Below are 19,525 nucleotides of genomic sequence, written 5' to 3' on the forward strand. Positions count from 1 at the left end.
ATGTGTTTTTGTTTGAAATTAAAACTAAGATAAGTACAAATTTAATTATTCAGATATTTTGAAATTTTGGAATACTATATTTACTGTAGAAAACAATTGTTTAAGTTTTTATTTAACTTTTGAAAACATGCTACTGCCCCTGAGAGATCACAGAACTTTTTGTTAGATTTTTAAAATAAAGATTTCCATTGACTACGATTTTTTTGTTAAACACTGCGATATTTTACTAACCTAACATATGCTTTCAAATTTCCCCGAAAAAATTTAAGAGCTGGAGTTTGTATTTTTTCAACATTTTAAATGAATATCGGCTCCAAATATCGATTATCGGCATCCTTGACTACTAATAATCGGTATCGGTATCAGCCCTGAAAAAAACATCAGTCTACCTCTAATAAAAGCTATGTTAAAAGAAACAAGTACAGTAATTAAAGCTGTACAAATTTGTCAAAATATATCTTTGCAACAGCCTTTTTATTTGACCAATTACGACTCAAACATCTTCTAATTAGCAGATTACCACCATAGATGTTTACAAACAGTACTGCTGCAAGCCTCTGGCCAATAGTTTTCAGACTGGATTTGGGTTCGGATTTCCCGCCCTCTGTCATGTGACATCATGTGCACATTGAGCTTCGGAGGGAGTCAATTTTTCACAATGAAATGACTGCTAAGTAATATTTATCTCTTTCTTTGATGCATTGTGGAAATAAACAAACAATTGTGAGCGTTAAGTAGGGAGTGTGCAGTTTCATTTTTCGGCCACACGTGACAGTAGCAATTCAAAATTCAATTTACTGCAGCTTAAAAGCTGCATTGTGGAATTGGTCATTTTTTACTCGCGACTGCCACCTCCGGCCTAATGCGTAACTGCACCCTCTGTGTCAAGCTCGTGCATGGTGCGTGTGCGAGTGTTTTTTTTTTTTTTTTCCTTTTTCTTGGAGTCTGAGATGGAGCCGGACTCTTTTTTTTTTCATTTTCCATCCCAAATGTGTCGTACGCTCGCTAACACAAGCACGACTATGAACATGAAGACGAACGAACAAGACATCACACTCCACCACATAGAAAATTCTTTACCTTTAACATTTTAAACTCCACAATACAACTTTAATATTAGCTACTGACCTGTGCAGAGCTCTACCACTACCCACAAGTGCTTTTTGGTCTCATACCACTCATAAAAGCGTACAATGTTTGGATGATCCAGATCTTGACTTAGACGGACCTGCGAAGGAAATAAGACAATGGCAATCTTATTTTACTCACTGATTAGTCAAATTTGAGGGTTACTTCATCTTAACCTATACTGTTCATTTTATACCCTGCAATAAAAGTGAGTGAAATCCTACATGGTTGGTGATCTCAGGTCTCTTAACTTTGTCACTGCATTTGAGGGCTACATAGTTTAGATTTCCCTTCAGTCTTCCTTTATAGACAATCGATGTTGAGCCTCCTCCCAACTCATCATACAGGATGAAGTTCTCCATCTGATGTGAGAAGACATGATTTATTGTATTTTAAGTTATGGATTTGATGACATGTAGCCTATATTGTGTTAAAAACAGGCCGTTAAACCAGTTCTTTAAAACAAAAGTCACCAAACGTATTTAGATTTGCTGTAGGTTAATAAGGCCATCTTAATAAATATATTTTTATCAAACGCATTGCTTACCTACCTAAACTTCGTGACGCTCCAGCACCTCGCTCTCCTAACCGGAAGTCGGATGATGCGGCTTACTCCAACCCACCCGAGGGGCGCAAAGGAAACATGCAAGTCGCAACAAATGACAGCAGTCGAATTGTGTGTTTTTTTAAATATATATTTATTTTAATTTCTTTCAGACGCGCGTGGGTGCATTATCTAAGGCACTGATTTAGGTGTTAAACGTTTAATTTCGTATTGCAGCATATACCTAACAATGGTTTATTCCGGCGTTGCTAGGAAACACATTAAACTAAACAAAAAGTTTAGGACGGATCGCTCGACAAACAAATCCTATCTAATAATAATAATAATAATAATAATAATAATAATAATAATAGGTGAATAAAATGGATAGATGGATAATAATAATAATAATAAGAATAAGAATAAGAATAAGAATAAGAATAAGAATAAGAAGAAGAAGAAGATTTTTTGATTTTTGATTTTGAAAAAATACATTTATTTGCCGCTCTTATTTACATTCTTTTCCTAACATACAGCTCGGCAAGAGCAATTAAATAAATAGATAAAAAAAAATACAAAAGCTTTTACATCAAAACATCACTAAAACATAGCGCCTGTTCATTCACGTCGCACAGTGCCCCGTTAACAGTCCACATGTCACAAAACCTATCCAAATCTCCTGCTCTCTTGTAAAAACTAAAATCAATAAAGAGTCTGGACTTTATCAACTTTTTACACAGAACCGTGGGATCAACTTCTGCCCCATCTTCAACTTTCCTTTTTCGGGACAACCACACACCCATCTTAGCCTGGCTCAAAACAAAGTTTAAAACCCGGCTTTCCTTCTTGATCTGACCCTTATGGTTAAAACCATAAATAAAAGAGTGCTTGTGAAAAACTACATTACATTGATTAAAAACCCTATCAACTAAATCAAAAACAGATTGCAAACGCTCGCACTGATAGAAACAGTGAAATACTGTTTCCCTGTGTCCACAGAAGGGGCAGGTGTCCGCAACAGCTGGATTTATCGCGGATATATAGGAGTTCACGGCCACGATGCCGTGGAGGATCCGCCACTGAACATCGCCGTGTTTCTTGACCACTGGGGCCTTGTATAAGGTGCCCCAAGCTGGCTTCAGTTTATCATCTATAACTCTCCTCCATGGAGTGTCCAAGCGTCCGTTAAGTTTGTTTTTGTGTAAGGTCTTGACCATTGTTCGGTAAAAGTGTTTTCCGGACGCGGTTCCCAACGGAACTGCTGGAATGTTCTCCAGCAGGGGACCGCCACAGTCACCCAATTCTGGGAGCAGGCCGATGTGGGGGAAGCCGTCCTCCGGGTTTGGAGTTAGGGAACCACTGCCATACAGACTGAGGAGAGAGCGCTCATGTCCAGCCAGTCTTCTTTTCCAGTGGTTCAGCAGCTGGTTGACGACCCTCAAGGAATGTAGCCCCAGAATGGAGGCCAGCGGAGCGGGGTCTTCGAGACTGGGACCGGTCAGCTCCACCACTCTGCCAAGCGTTGCGACCCCTGCAGCTTGAAGGGTTTTGGACAGAGTCGCTCCCCCCCAGCTAGGGTAGTCCAGCAGGGTTCCCTGCAGGACAGGTTCTTGCATGAGCCAGTACAGTGAGTCAGCCTGCTCCGCCCGCTGTTTTTTCAGGAAGTTCCAGACTTTGAAAGCACTCCGATAAAAACAAGGCAGAGAAACTGTGCTCATGCGAGACAAGTCCATTAAAAACAAACTAAAATCCAGCCCATATAAACCCAAACGCTGCAGGATGCATCGGGCTAATGGTCTCCACAGAACATCCTTGGGGCCAGTCAGGAGCCTTTGTATAAACTGGAGTCTAAAAGCAGCGCCCCTGCTGGCCAAATGCACCAAGCCCTGCCCCCCCTCTTCTTTAGGGAGGAAAAGGACGCTCTGTGGAACCCAGTGCCTCCTGCCCCCCCAAAAGAAATCAATTAAAATGCGCTGCAACTCTTCCAGGAGAGAGGCTGGAGGGTCCAAGACCATTAGTTTGTGCCATAAGGAAGACGAAACTAAGTTGTTGACGATGAGGGTTCTGCCCCTATAAGACATTTTTGGCAGCAACCACTTCCACCGTTTTAACCTTCCCCTTACCGTCTCCAACACATTTTCCCAGTTTTTCTTTTTGTAGGTCTCATCCCCCAAAAAAATGCCCAGATATTTAAAACCCCCACTTTTCCATTCCAGTTCGCCCGGCAATTTGAGCTTGTCCTTCAGCCCCTCTCCCACCATGAGAGCCTCGCTCTTCCCCCAGTTCACTCGCGAAGATGAAATAAAACCAAACTCTTTCACAACTTTTCTTAACGTATCAATGTCCTCTTGCGACTTAGTTAAAACCACTACATCGTCGGCATAGGCAGACAGTTTGAAAGACATACAACACTGGGGGATGTACACACCGTTTAAAGTTTCCCTTAACTTGTGGAGCAGAGGCTCTATGGACAGAGAATAAAGCATCCCAGAGAGAGAGCAGCCCTGCCTCACCCCTCTCCGGACGTCGAAAGGGGCACTCAGACCACCATTTATTTTAAGAACGCTCTCAATTTCACAATAAAACACCCGGATCATGGCTATAAAGTCAGGGCTGAAACCAAAGGCACCCATGGTTTGCCACAGGTACTGGTGTTCAACCCTGTCAAAAGCCTTTTCCTGGTCTATGGAAATGAGACCAGTCCCAATAGCCAAGGAATTGCAGAGTTCCAAATAGTCCCGAATTAGATTGACATTGTCGCTAATGAGCCTGCCCGGCACGCAATAGGTCTGATCAGGGTGGATGATGGACGACATCACCCCTCGCAGCCTAAGGGCCAGCGCTTTGGACAAGATCTTGTAATCAGAGCACAGCAAGGACACAGGCCTCCAGTTCTTAATGTCCTGCAGGTCTCCCTTCTTTGGTAGCAGGGTGATGATGGCCCTCCTGCAGCTCAACGGGAGTTTCCCATTTTTGATGCTGTCATTCATCACGGCAAGCAAGTCTGGTCCGACAATCGGCCAGAAGGACTTGTAAAAATCCACCGAAAGGCCGTCAATGCCAGGAGCCTTGCCACACTGCAGGCTCCCCAGGGCAGCTTCCAGCTCCTCGAGCTTCACCGGTGCCGCCAACTGGGGGGTTTGCTCCTGGCTCACCTGAGGGAGACCGCTTAAAAAAGTACTGTGTGTCTCTGAATTACTTGACCACTCATTCCTATAAAGGTCTCTGTAGAAACCGGCAGCATATTTCCTAATCCCAGAAGAATCTGAGACTTCAGAACTGCTACCCGTGCGTAAGCAATGAATGATCTTCCTTTGTCCATTTTTCTTCTCAAGCCCAAAGAAAAACTGAGAGGGGGCATCCATCTGCGAGATGTTCATAAAACGCGACCTGACCAGCGCCCCCTGTGCAGACACCCCGAGCAGGCTGGCCAGCGCCGACTGTTTGGACTTGAGGGAGTCTAAAAGCCCTCGATTTCCAGTAGAAGCAGCTAAAGACTGTAACTCCTCTACCTGTCTCTCCAGACCCCTTACAGTCCGGGTTAACTCACCCGTGGCAAAGCGAGTGAAATTCTGGCACAGTTGTCTGGTCTGAGTTTTTCCGTAATCCCACCATTGCTGGATGGTGGGAAAGTTGGGTCTGCTCTCTCTGTGGGATAACCAAAAAAACTTAAAAGCTGTTTTAAAAGCCTGATTATTCAAAAGAGCTGTGTTAAAATGCCAATAGGCGCTACGTAGGCGAATGTTCTGAATAAAAACGGAACAAGACACAAGAAAATGATCGCTAAAACCAACAGGCCGAATCGAGCACCTTTTAAAAATATTTAAAAGGTAACTAAAACAGTAAAAGCGATCAAGTCTGGCGAGGGATAAATAATTCTCATAGCTATGGCTCCATGTGTACTGTCGTGTGTCATGATGAAAAACTCTCCATAGGTCAGACAGCTCGTGGTCTTTAATGAGCTGTCTGAGTCTGTGAGACGACCCAGGGTGTGGCTCAGGATGATTCCTGTCCAGAGCGGGATTTTCAGTGCAATTAAAATCACCGCCTAAAAACACGAAATCACCACGACACGCTTTAAGAGCATCACCTAACTTATCCAAAAACGTGATCCTCTCCACCCCTCTGGTTGGAGCATAGGCGTTTAAAAATACTAACTTAACATTTTCATAGAAAGCTATAACTTTTAGTAAAAAACCTGGAATAATTTCTTCTACACTAAAAGAAGCCGGCAAAAAATTCTGAGCTAATAAAATACCAACTCCACCACTGGCACTGGAACCATGGCTCAGAATTACCTCCCCCTTAAAATCTATTTTCCATTCACAGACATTGTTGTCAGTGCTGTGCGTTTCTTGAAGAAACAACACATTCATCCATTCAATTCCATCATCTTAAAAAGAGCAGCTCTTTTGAAATCAGCCCGGACACCATTCACGTTCAGAGTTCCCATATTAAAATCACACATTAATGGGAAAATAAATAGCGACCCATTAGGACAACACAGCAATGACAAAAAAAACAATAAAAGGAGATTAATCTCCAATTTCATCAATGTGCAATTCATCTCTGGCTTTCGCTATGCTCTTTCTGAGCCGATAAATTTCTTGGTCGGTGAGCACTTCCCCAAGCCTTCGTGAAAGAGGCTTTGCAGACTTAATAAAAAGCTTGAGATCGGGAAAATGCTCGGATACGGCGGTTTGCCGTACCCCTTTTGTATCTTCAAGAAACCTCTTAATCATTTCGACAGAGTAGGGTACATCGTTGTCATCCTGTGTAAAATCACATTCACTTTCAGTCGTTTTTCTATTTTTAACAATATCTTTCACAAGAACATTAAGTTTTCTCTTTTGCGACACTTTCAGTGTGTCATCATCAGACATTGCCTCATCGCCCACATCAGCCATGTTTTCATTCACAAAAACATTTTCACACGGTCGTAGAATGACGGCGTTTGCTCCCCTTTTTTCTTTTATCGATTCCTGTAATACGTTATCGGTTTGTGGCAGTGGCGGCCCACCGCCGGCTCCTGTCGACCCCTCCGCGGCCCCGCCCACCACCGGCACCGTATCAACCGAATCCGCCAACCCCGCCGTCACCGGGGCGACCGGAGCCGACGGACCGGCCAACACCGGAGCCGACGGACCGGCCAACACCGGAGCCGACGGACCGGCCAACACCGGAGCCGACGGACCGGCCAACACCGGAGCCGACGGCGCCGCCGAATCCACCGGCTCCGTGGGCTGCGGCGCCCCTTCGGCCACCGCCGCATCCCCGGGTGGGGGGGCGCTCCCGCCCGAGGCAGGAGCGGACGCCCTCCGCTCCGGACAGGAGCGAACTAGGTGCCCCTCCGCACCGCACCCAAAACACTTCATTTGTTCAGTAGAAACAAACACCATATACGGAAAATTATCAACTTTAAAAGTGCATGTCAGGTTCAGCTCGCCCGTCGTGTCTTTAAGCACCATGTGCACCTGTCTCCGGTGACACACAACATGCTTAAGCTGCGGTGACTTGCAGCCCAAAGACACCATTTTTATCGGTGAAACGAGTTGACCAAATCTCGACAGTTCTTTAGCGAGCACTTCGTTTTTAATAAACGGCGGAGCATTCGAGATCGTTACCTTTCTTGCAGGGCTCACGAGGGGGAGAACGGGAGTGAAGGTGTCGCCAATCACAACACCGCTCTCAACCACCTGTCCCACCTTGTTAGTGTCATCAAGGAAGATAACGATCGCTCCATTCATTCGGGACGCAGATTTAATACTATTGTATCCCACCACCTTCCCCACGGCCATTCCTGCCTCCTCCACCGAGCAGCCCACTGCCGGCAACAGCTTAACTGCGTGCCGGCGAGTAAGACGCTCAAACTCGGCAGCGGGCGTTTCCGCCACCGGCATGTTGCCTACCGGCGACGCCGGTCCACCACCGAAAACCCCCCACCAACACTAACCACTAAGTTTTACAAAAAATAACTACAAGATAAAGAAAAAAACTATTACACATACTATCAAAAAAAGATGAAAAAAGTACCAGAAAAAGCACCAAAAAACGCTCAAACTTCCGCACTTCTCTCTCTCTCTATCCCTCCCACTCCTCACAGAAGAAGAAGAAGAAGAAGAAGAAGAATAAAACAATTTAATGTGGAAAAACTACAGCTTGAAAAAAGTGAAGGGACCAGAAGAACAAAAATACAGTACAATGGGCTTCTGTCATGGAAGATAAAAAACAAAGAGATCAGGTCCATATTACAGTTTTCAAGGTGGCCTAACACTCCATGCATTCCATGTGGGGAATTCTCATTAGAACACACACAAGCTTAACTATGGTAGCCTATACACTGCAGTAACAATGCCGTTTGACTGAATAGAGCACGGTATAGGTACATTCGCTGACTGTGGACAGCATATAGCACCTGTGATATCATATTACAATTATGTTCCAAAAGCCATTATGCCAAAGTTAATAGCTGGCCTGTGAGCTGACTAGTGAATTATCTCGTCAACTAATAGATTCAGACAGCAGCATGTACAGTATGTTATCATCATCTTTTTGCACAGCAGGATGCATATTAGCATGACACCCCTGAGGGATCACAGAACTACTGACTCACATTACTAGCAACCTCACACACTCAGATGCACATACTTGTACAGTTGGCATGTTGGGTCAATCTGCGAAGAACTTTGCTGACCTGACTGTAATTATTAAGTTAGTTAAAAAAAAAAGAAAGAAGTTTAACATGTAGTCGGTTTCTGTGACTGTAACTGTGAAAACAACACATTGCATCATGTCCTGGTTTAGCAGACAGTCCATCTGAAGTTTTCTCATAGGAGTCATGAGAGACAACACCTTAAAGCTCACCCCTGGAGCAGTTTCTTGACCATACTCAAAAGAATGAATGCGGGGAAACAACAATTGTAACGCTGTCAAGATTTGTGCACCTACAGTCCTAAACTAAACCCATTGTTCCATCAAATGCCATTCAATTACATAATTTTAAAATTATGATCATTGGAAGAAAGAAGCAGCACACATTGACAGCAGCAATCAAGTTTATAACTTTATTTCTTGATTATGAAATATATACACCTTGATGGTTGTCATAACAAAACAAAAAAATCAAGACATGGGTCCTCTTGTTTATCATCTTCTGTCTCTTAATTCTTGTCTTTCAGTGTCCAGAAGCTGTGCTTCAGTAACTCTGGCAAATTCATTCTTAAGAACAACAACAAAAAGCATGTAAATATTTAATGTTGAAATCACAAAAATTTAATTGCATTCAAATCACATTTGTTTGTTTCAACCTCTTATCAGGGTTTTTGTTGAGTAAACGCTTCAGAAGATTTTGGAAATCTTGACTTGGAGGAGTCGTTGGAGACACTGTATCAAAGAGGGGAAAGCAATGAGTAAAAAAACACCAATGACTCAATTAAATTAAATAAAAAAAATTATTAGCTCTTGACGTGAAAAAAAAATCTCTGTGTTAGTGTATGAACCTTTTTGTGTCGGAGGTGATGGTTCCTGACACAAAATCATTTCCTTTAGTTCACTGTTGTAACTAGAATAGAATGGTGGTTTACCTAGAAAACCAAATATATTTAATTTAAAAAAAATCTTGTCCACAATATACAGTACTGTGAAAAAGTAACTGTAGGTAGGCTCTTCATCAATAGCTACCATACCAGTGTACATGTAGTAGAGAACACAGCCAAGAGCCCAGAGATCAGAGATTGCAGTAGTTTCTGACCCCTGGAGAGTCTCTGGAGCCATGTAAGTCGATGAGCCTGGTAACGATAGTAGTAATCATGGCCTCACAATGAGCTAACAGAATTGCAATATTGAGTGCACACTTTCATCAAAAAGAGAAAAATAAATTGTATATGGAGTAGCCTAATATCCAAATTATTTCTTAGAATTAGGAATAAAGCCCTGGCAAGTTATATTTGTCAGTCGTTCATCCATTTTCAATACCAGACAGCGGGAAGTGAACACTCTCTGCCTGAATGGAAGGCAAATGTATGAGCCACTACACTATCAGCGAAACTTTTCAGCCAATAATCTGCAGTTCTACAGAATCAACGGGTGATTGACAACCTTGAAACCTTTTCTTGATGTCTTGATGTCTTGCGTCATATTTTCGTTTTCCTGTTTCTTCACATGTAGAACACAATGAAAGGAAATCTTCAAAAGTGTCTGTCTTTGTCTTGGAATAACAGAAATTACCCAATTTTAACATGCCAATGCTATCCAGCAGGATCTATTGGAGGAGAGATGATTATGATACAGCAAACATAAAAACATATGATCAATGAAAAACATGAATATTATGAATATGATGTAGTTGTGGCCTGATACATATGTGACATGTACAAACCTTAGCAGGTGTCAAGTCAGAGAAAATGATTCCCAACTTGTGGATGTGTTCCAGTCCTTTGACTACATCCCATCCAAACTTCCTCACAACATCTTCAGGCAGACACCCGTCCCGAATAATAACAGACTCCAAGGTACCACCTCGTACATTCAAGACAAAGTTGACAGTAGATGTAAAAGCCAGAAATGAAAGGACTACCAATAATGGTAAATAAATACAAGAAAATTGCAGTAAACTGTTCAAGAATGATGAGCCGTGCATAAAAACCTAAACAATTTTTGGCCAACATAAGCTCTAAGTTCCAGTGAACAGATCCATGCAAAATTTGAAAAACAGTAATTGAGAATGTCTTAACTGTGAGAACCACAACTGACCTGTGCAGAGCTCCACTACAAGCCACAAGTGTTTTCTGGTCTCATACCACTCATAAAAGCGAACAATGTTTGGATGATCTAGATCTTGGCATAGACGAACCTAAAAGGCAATGCAAGATTCTTACAGGCCATACATTTGACATCTTTGTGCTCATAAGACAATTTCAGGGAACATAGCCATTGAAATTGTACAGTGGATATATTAAGTGTACACACCCCTGTTCAAATCCTGTACCAGGTTTTTGTCACGTAAAATAAGACCTAGATCAGTGTTCACCAATTCAGGTCTGGAGTCCTGCAGGTTTGAGATGTTTCCGCCCACTAGCACACCGGATTCATATAATCAACAATCAATTAGCATGCCTGATAACGATCCTGATCTTTAGTATCAGGTGAGTTGATAGGCGAAAACATCTCAAACCTGCAATTGGTGAACTCTGACCCAGATAAATAGTTCCCAATAATGTAACCAATAACCTGTGCAATCTACCCGTCCATAAATCCGTTAATTTTTCTATGCAGCTCATCCTCAATTGAAAAAAAAAATTTTTCAAGAGGGGAACAAAAATGTGGTTGCACACCTCTACCTTCTTTTAAAATTGGGGTTGGGGCTTTATCGAGAATTAATCAATCACATTCAAACTCATATTTACTGGGAGTTAGCACATGTCACTATATAGGCTACCACCATTTAAAGTAAACTCCAAATAAAGTTCAAAAGTTCTACTTTGTAGTGGAAGCCTGCAAGTTTTGTGCTAACACTGACCGACATTTGGAACTGTTCCCTCCACCTTGACTAAGTAAAAGTTCCAGCTGAAGAAAAACAGAAAAAGCGATGCTGCCGCCACCATGCATCACTCTGTCAGTAATGTGTACAGTAGGCTATGAGGAACATGGGAGATTTTTGTCTCATGGACAAAGGAGCCACTACTTGCCAGAAATTTCTGCAACTTCTTCACTCCCCGCCCCACCACCACCACCATTTCATAGATTTTTGAGGAACATCCAGTTCACTTTGGTGCCATAATTTCTCCTCTCCCTCTAACAAGTAGATGGTCTTCCCTTTGTTTTCAAGATATTTTTAATGCTTTGGAAATTCTTCTGTAACCTTCTCCTGCCTGATACAGTACTGAGATCCCTCTGATGCCGTGGATGTTCTCTATGGACCTTGAACTTGGGGGCAATCTTTAAATGATGGCAGGTGTGTGCAGAAGACATGAGTTTGAATGTGATTGGTTAATTCTGAACAAAGTCACATCCCCAGTTAGAAGAGGGTGTGTGCACTTGAGCAACCACGTTATCTTGCAATATTTTTAGTTCCCCATTCAAATCTATATTCTTTTCTTTTCATTTCAGTTGAGTTGCACAATTTATAGGTCACAATAGTGGAAGAAGTTTCAAAATGATGTTCTTATTTTTTTTTAATACTACAAGAACCTAGCATTTGAACAGGGGTGTGTCGACTTTTTATCACTACACTTAACAAACATAATACTTGGGACCTATTTCAAATCATATGGCAAATTGTCTTAAGCATAAATCTAACATATAATTACATGAAAATAAATTATCCTACATGGTTGGTGATTTCGGGTCCTTTGGCTTTGTCACTGCATTTGAGGGCCACATAGTTCAGAGTGCCCATCCTCCTTCCTTTATACACGACAGACATAGAGTCTCTTCCCAGCTCCTCATACAGGTTAATGTTCTCCATCTGCTATGAAAACAAGAAGGGTAGTTCTAATGCCAAGACCTTTTGTTCAAAATACATCAAGAAGTGGTGTCAATGAGACAGACACAGACTCAACCTTGGAAATACATACATAATTGTGCAGTAATAGAACATCTCAAAATTACATTTAGATTACATCTGTCATTACGTTTAGATCAAGTCAACTGTAAATAGTTATTTGACCTTCTCAAATGCCCCCAGCAGAGGTGCCAAAATAGGCCTTAAAGTCAAAAGTCATACAAAACTAGACGTTTGAGTAAAATCTTACAATATGCCAACTCCAATGAACATCTAAGGATAAATTCCACAAGCATGCTTTAATTTTGACTTGGCTTTTTTTGTGTGTGATAAGGAAGTGTGATCATGCTTGGCGTACGAACTGGGGCATCTTCATTTTCATGCTGGGGCAAGTTTAGTTTACAAATGGGAATTTTGCAGACCACTCTACACCATGCTGGTTGTTATGGCAGACCTAGGACATTACTCACTACTGTCCAGACCTGGCATAGTAACACATTTTTCAGGACTTTATATTTCCCCCCTAGGCTGGCAACCAGTTCAGGGTGTACCCTGCCTACTGCCTGAAAGCCAGCTGGGATAGGCTTGTGAGGAATAAGTGGTTCCGAAAATGAATGGAAGGATGGATGGATATTTATTTTCCCAGGAACTATCATGATAAAGAAGTTCGCGACAGACTGCTGATGATGTATGTAAACAAGCACACATGGACATTACCATTTTTCAAGTCCAGAAAAAATACATGCATTATATATGCAATATATCCATTTAATTCATCGAGCGATAAGTCGATGTTGTAACTACCATGACACAATTACAAACACACACATACACAATGAGCGGAAGCCGGTCTCCAAGTGCCCACTTTACTAAAGCCAACTTTACATAATCAGCAAGTGGAGATCTTCTTGCAGTTCCTTATATAAATGTATTTTGCACACTCCAAACTCCTACATGGTCTTCAGCGAGTCAGTTTCTGCTTCCGCATTGTAGACCACGCGCCTTACCTGTGCTGAGTTTAAAGGGAATGAGAAGGGCTGCTTCATTTGGAATCAAGTCAGCTGTGTTCACTCCCACAAAGGCGCAAATGCTCGTTTCTAATTGTGCACGTCGACGAAAATACCAAAAGAAAGAAAACCAACCATGCACAGTTAGACTGCACTTTGTGGTACACTTGTGTTGGCCATGAAAATAGGGCTCTGTACGTGAAATGTACAAGATTATATAAAGGAGTAAAGCGACATTCCTACAGAATGTTTTTATTTTATTTTATTTTTTTACGTATTTTGAAGAGCTCTGTATTCTGCCACCAACCTACACTAACACATTAACGGAGTCAGAAAACTGGTCAACTAATTTTTAGTATTTTTTATTTATTTATTTTAAAATCAGAGATGCAAGTAAACTTGTCTAGATGCATTTTTTTGTGCTGATTCTGAATCTGCCCTTGTATTTCCCCCAGCACATCAGGTTTTCATAATGCCATTAATACTAATATAATAACAATAATATAGTATGTAATATAGTAGGCTAATCTATTTAGTAATGTTCAAGAATTAAGGGTTAGATACAAATTTTTTGTATTTTTTATTTATTTATTTTAAAATCAGAGATGCAAGTAAACTTGTCTAGATGCATTTTTTTGTGCTGATTCTGAATCTGCCCTTGTATTTCCCCCAGCACATCAGGTTTTCATAATGCCATTAATACTAATATAATAACAATAATATAGTATGTAATATAGTAGGCTAATCTATTTAGTAATGTTCAAGAATTAAGGGTTAGATTCAGCAACAGGTGGATTTTTTTTTCTGAAATGGCATAATTATAACTCATCATAAAAATCCGCATTGCGCAAGCTTTTATAGGTCAAACTTTAAAAACAAATACAATTTAAAAAATCAAAAACATGATGTGCTAGAAAAGAAGTATTGACTTTTTAGCGTCCAAAATATGTTTAGACATATAAAGCTATCTTTGATTAAAATTTGCTGTTGACCAGTGAAATTAAAGTTTTCTTTGTGTTCTTTTGTTGTTGTATGAAAGCACTTCTAGGCCATAAATCTAAAACAATCAAACAAAAACCAGTAAGTACACCACTGCCTGACTTCTTGTGCTGCATCTGTGTTATTCAAAACCTTGAAATGTTGTTTCTATGTCTGTCCATAAGTGACATTTTTGTCCACACAACTTCAACATTACAGAGAGAAAGAGAAAGTTCTACCTTTGAGCCTCGGATGCACTTCTCACATCAAGCGTTACATTTGTATGATAGTAGTAAAATGGACAAATGTCAATGGAGACACCTATGACTTTGATATGACATCACAATGAGTACTGTATAGATATAATCAAACTAAAGACATAAGTTATGCATGCTCTCAACTGTGCGCATTTATTCCAGTAAAAAGTAATTCCTTCTATTTTGTAACAGCACTGCAGTGGTGGCAACTTGTCACTGGCAAGTACTCCTGTACATCCTTAACATTTTATTTTTAGCAGTTTATTAAGGTGTCTGTAATTTACTTGAGTATTTATTTTTCTATGACATTTTACTTTTACTCCCTACATTTGACTCAGAAATCTGTACGCTCTATTACTCCACTGATGTTAACACAACAACAACAAAAACATACAGTAAATAGAGAAAGGTAAAGTCAAATTTGGATAAGCAAGATGTTTTTGATATTGTTAGAAAACGATCCTTTTGTTTTCCGCGTGTTCCCTTTGTTCCGGGTAATGAGAATGTTGATTTCTGAATACAGACTGGAGATCGGTGAACAGGTCCTTCGAAGGATTTATTTTACAGAAATTTCTGGACACAGACAAGTTTACAGACAAAACGCTGCAGTTCCTCTTGCAAGTGTGTCGATTCCTCACAATTGCAATTGTCTTGTACTTTCAGAAAAAACCCTCCCCTCTCCCCTTTCTTCTCACTCCTGCCCCCTCCCTCAGCCAAGACAGGCAGCACTCAATACACATTGAATGGATTTGACAGCAAATGTTCATAAATTCAAAGAAAGGAAGCCCAACCTGTCCTTCAGAACACACACACTTTCAGAGTAGAATTAGGGTGTAAGATTAACATTTTTTTTTCTCTCTTAAAGAGCTCAGTATTGTTCATTCGGAAATGTCATCATCATTGCTCTTTATTTTTTATTTTTTTTAAATTATTATTATTATTATTTTTGTGTGTGTGTGGGTGAGTATGTGTATGTGCGTGCATGCGTGTGTGCGTGCGTGTATTTGTTAGCTCACCAAAAAACCTATTAGAAAAAATCTCATACCGTTCACCTAAACCGAACACCGCCGTCAGGAGACCCGAGGGGACCAAAGAAAACCAAGGAAGGTGAAATCCAGCACCGACCAGTCACCACCCACCAGAACTCCTCCCCAACCCAAGAAACATCCAGACCCCAACAAATCCAAAAAACATAAAATCAGGGAGGCCTCAAGAGACCGAAGGAGAGACCGAGAAAAGGAAGGAAGGACAGACGAAGCCGAGTGAGATCCACAGACACCAGCCTCCACCGATTCAATGACCTGAGGAGGAAACAGATTGTGTCTGAGTTTCGGTAGATGCTGGTGTGGTGGATCTGGCATGCATGAAAATCTCCACCAAAGAGGGGAGCCGTCGACCCCCGCCGGAACAGAGCAAGCGCAACACCTCAGGGCCCCCCAGGCCGGAGAGCAAACCCAGGAGCAGGAGCGCCCCCCGCCCCAACACGGCCCGTGCCCCCGACCCAACGCAGCAGGACGGGGCACTGCAGGCCCGCCAGGCACCCCACCGGCCCCCAACCCCCGCACCCCCCACGACCCCCCGCCCCCCCATCCACCCCCGCCACCCACCCCAACCCAGCCCCAGCCGCCCCCAGGTCCCCAATCCCCCAGACACCCCCCCACCCCCAGCACACGGACAGGGGACCGCAGCACTGCTCTATACTGCGGCCCCCAACCGATGGCACCCCCACAAGCCCCCCCCCCCAAGTTGTGTGGTGTATTAAAATTGGAGGGGAGTTGTAGGGTGAAGACGGTGTTAACATTTTCAATGTATCCGAATTAATAAAGAAAAAAGGGCATTTGTCGATTCCACAATTATTATAATAACTAACTACATGCTGCTCTTCCTGAAAACTAACATTACATTGTAAAAGTAAACGGCATGGTATCGGTATAGTATTGGCATCAGCCGATACGGCACAGCCGGTATCGGAATAGGTATCGGAAGCCAAAAAGTGGTATCGGAACAACACTAGTAAAAATGGTCAGTTATTATGATGTGATTTGTTGGGTTACAAAAAAATGGAATCGCCCAAAGTTTTGAATATCCCAATCGGTACCACATCAAATCCAAATTGTCTGGAATTGCCCAACATTAGCCTGAACCAATATAGGCTGTTGTCTGAGATTATTTAGAACAACTTGACAACAATTTTGTCCATAGTTTTTGGTACTCTTGGCAGTGAGAGTACATTTTGCCACCTCTGCAGTTTGCTGATGTCTGTATGTTTACAAAAAAGAAGAGAAACGTTCGTTTAAACCACGTCTACAAACAAATGTTTCACACGCATCACTAACATTGTATGAAACACCACTCAAACAAAACAAACACAAAATGTATCTGCTCACCACCATCCCGGAAGTAGCAATTGCCTTTTGTCGTAGCACATCATATTTTTGAGCTACCATATTTTAATACGGAACGCTTTATAAACATCTTTACATTTGAAACTGTTAGGAGTATGCTGTACATACACAATACATAAAAAAATGCATTAAGTAACATACATTTTAATAATAGTTTTTCGTGTATTTTATTTTGAAAACATTAAAAAGAAGTCGGAGTTATCACTTGGTACTGCAACTTGACACAAATTTGCTGCTTTGCTTTGTTCTCATTTAACAATTACGATGACGGCAGACAGACTGGGAGCAGACTAAAGTTTACTCAGGCAAAAAGGAATTTAGTTATTTGTGTTGAACTGCACATCTGTAGTTAGAGAGGTTACTCTCGCTGTGTCTCGAAAGTCACTGCGTTATCTTTATTTCTCCGTGCTCCTTCCTCAAAAGAATTTCACGCTGCCAAACTTCGGTGGCCAAAAAGAAGAAAGGGATTTAATAGTGTCGTTATCTGTGCCGTCTTCCCAAAACGGTAAGAAATCGCGTGTGTGTGTGTGTGTGTCAATGAATGATTTCCTGTGAAGTTTGTGCATAGTTTGCTGAAAGTTGAGCAGGTGCAAAATGCAAAATGGCACATTTAGTCTCTTTCGGTTACAGAGCGATAACGGCGATGTACAGGCCATTCACTGAATGAGTAACTTTACTGTAGCCTATATTGCAATTTTTTTTTTTTAAGTTTTTTAAGTTTTGCATTATTTTTTAAATATTTTTGTAATCTGATATGTTGTGGCAGTTTGATGTTTTACTTTTATATGACAAACATCCTCAGCTGGCCCTAGTGAAACTTTTTGAAACGTGTGCCGTGCAGTTTTCTATTGCTGAAGGTTACACTTTGAATTTCAGCTGAGGTTGTCAGACACACGACAACATATTAGATCGATGAATTACTTTTATTATTTGATTTTTTGTTTGTTTTTGTTTTAAATAAACATTATGTGGGAAATGTATATTTTACTTAATGTAGTTGCATCCAATTTAAATGTCAACACTAGTGCAAAGGACTGATTTAGATGTGAAATATCTAAATGGTTTGTACTTTGAAAGGTTTTAAGGACTCAATGCCCTTAGCAATTCGGAAGTACTAGAATGTGAAAGCGTCGTAATTGGACCGCCCAGAAGCTAAATGAGGGTTCACTTTGTTTGCTGTCAATATCACATGATCCATGGAGCATCTGCTCACTATCATCTCAGTTTTGAGTAGCAATAAGAGTACAAGAAGGCAAATATGCTGCTGGCCAAGGGTTAACTGCATTTAGGTCATGGCAGCCAATATGCAATGCGAATTATCTTGTGAGTGTGTTAAATACTGCATGTGGCCACTGACCACTGATAAGAAAGCTCACGGATTTGTAGATAATTGTGTTGCAACACAATAGTCTAACTGACAAACCACATGAGGAACGGCAAGACTAAGCATGTAATGGTTTGTGTTAACAAGACTGCAACATGAAATGGATTATGGCTGGTCCTGTTTTACACTGCAAATGGAACCACATTACCAAGTGTAGGTAATCTACACACTTAGAAAAATTGTGTCAGTTGTCTCATAACATTTCTGCTGGCTGTAATCATATTTATTATCACAACATGGAATCAAGGCTCCATGTGTATGAGGCAATTTCAGTTATTTTGGAAGCTTCCTCTGACTCATCATGGGATTTTCCTGATCATTTGCATACAAGTCAGTGTACCGGTATCTGCTCTGTGTTGTATTTGATCAACTTCTCGTGGAGATAATTAAACAATACCATGTGTGTCTGAATAGGTTTATCAATTCAATGCATTTTTTTAAAATTATCAATTGTGTAGTCAAAATTGAATTAAAAAGTGTTTTTGGTCAATTCACGTTGGTGCAAAAATAAGTGAACCCTGAGCTCATTGCTTAAAACAAGCAGTCAAGTAGGATCAGGTAGGACAAATTGATAGCTAAACTAACTACTGAAATGGACCAATGAAATGAGAGGTTGAGCAAAGAAATTGTGCATCACTGACTAAAACAGAGACATAACCACGTCATTTTAGTCTTACTCAGGTGAACCCATACAGGTTAGTCATGCTGAGAGGAAGAGAAATCTCAGGGGCCCTCAGAAAGTGGGTAGTACACATCACATCTGTCAGGGGAAAGCTATAAAGTCATCTTTAAAAAAAAATGAGCTTCATCATTCCACTGTGAACCAGATCATTTGCAACTAGAGAACTCTGAAAATTACTACAATCCAGCCTAGAAGTGGACGACCTTCTAAAATATCAGCAAGAACCACAAAAAAATGATAATTCAGGTAAAAAGCCAACTCGAACATCACATCAAGGGATTTGCAGACCTCTTTTGCTGCCTCTGGGACACGTGCATGCTTCAGCAATCAGAGGAAAAGTCAATCGACAAGGCTTTCATGGAAGGCTTGTTAGGTAGAAGCCTCTGCTCACAAAAAAGTTCAGAGCTGTATAACAATAACAAGATTGACTACGTTTACATGCAGTCAATATTCAGGTTAAGGTCAGAATTCCAGTTTCTAAAACAATCGAGGTAACACGTTTACATGCGTGGTGGAAAGAGTTACTCCCGTTTACATGCTCATTTGTGCTCTATTGGAATAACCCGTTCGGACCACGACACGCGAACAACGTAATTACTTAAATAACGTAATTTCCGCTTTTAACTTACTATATGTTCA

The 19,525-nt window shown here is 41.1% G+C and overlaps 3 protein-coding genes across 6 annotated transcripts in view; 1 reads left to right on the forward strand and 2 right to left on the reverse strand.

Moving 5' to 3' along the window:
- ulk4 (unc-51 like kinase 4) overlaps positions 1-1,721 on the reverse strand; it is a 127,054-nt gene extending 125,333 nt beyond the window's left edge. The window contains exons 1-3 of one of the 2 annotated variants that reach the window (XM_086079154.1): positions 1,680-1,721; positions 1,353-1,490; positions 1,129-1,228 (exon numbers count right to left, since the gene is read on the reverse strand). In XM_086079154.1, coding sequence (XP_085935280.1) covers positions 1,129-1,228; positions 1,353-1,490 — 238 coding nt within the window. In that variant the 5' untranslated portion in view covers positions 1,680-1,721. The remainder of the gene's footprint in view (positions 1-1,128; positions 1,229-1,352; positions 1,491-1,679) is intronic. The other variant, XM_086079155.1, reaches the window with a different exon arrangement.
- Positions 1,722-8,722: 7,001 nt separating this feature from the next.
- On the reverse strand, positions 8,723-14,478 carry LOC147171828 (inactive serine/threonine-protein kinase ULK4-like). Of its 3 annotated transcripts, XM_086079158.1 has the most exons (10): positions 14,398-14,478; positions 12,000-12,140; positions 10,424-10,523; positions 10,050-10,189; positions 9,899-9,932; positions 9,770-9,826; positions 9,358-9,459; positions 9,172-9,255; positions 8,980-9,055; positions 8,723-8,890 (listed from the first exon to the last, which is right to left on the reverse strand). In XM_086079158.1, the coding sequence occupies exons 2-10, from the start codon at positions 12,135-12,137 to the stop codon at positions 8,833-8,835; spliced, it is 789 nt and encodes a 262-aa protein (XP_085935284.1). In that variant the 5' UTR covers positions 12,138-12,140; positions 14,398-14,478; the 3' UTR covers positions 8,723-8,832. The 3 variants fall into 3 exon arrangements, with proteins under 3 accessions (XP_085935284.1, XP_085935285.1, XP_085935283.1); XM_086079159.1 differs by lacking the exon at positions 9,770-9,826; XM_086079157.1 differs by having other exon boundaries at positions 9,770-9,932.
- A 2,588-nt stretch (positions 14,479-17,066) lies between these two features.
- The window catches only part of LOC147171829 (trafficking kinesin-binding protein 1-like), a 45,973-nt gene continuing 43,514 nt past the window's right edge, over positions 17,067-19,525 (forward strand). The window contains 1 exon segment of the mRNA XM_086077794.1: positions 17,067-17,325. The gene's annotated coding sequence lies outside the window, so the exon portion shown is untranslated.

Source organism: Leptonotus elevatus, chromosome 6, assembly GCF_054856555.1.
Source record: "Leptonotus elevatus isolate MCC_2025b chromosome 6, RoL_Lele_1.0, whole genome shotgun sequence".
NCBI lineage: Eukaryota > Metazoa > Chordata > Actinopteri > Syngnathiformes > Syngnathidae > Leptonotus > Leptonotus elevatus.

Excerpts from the sequence above, each read along its gene's own strand:
- LOC147171828 (XM_086079157.1), bottom strand. The coding sequence starts at position 12,137 with ATGGAGAACATTAACCTGTATGAGGAGCTGGGAAGAGACTCTATGTCT. Across the intron at positions 9,460-9,769 it reads CATCAAGAAAAGGTTTCAAG|GCTCATCGACTTACATGGCT; the intron begins GTTGTCAATCAC and ends TATCGTTACCAG. Across the intron at positions 9,256-9,357 it reads TCTCTACTACATGTACACTG|GTAAACCACCATTCTATTCT; the intron begins GTATGGTAGCTA and ends TTGGTTTTCTAG.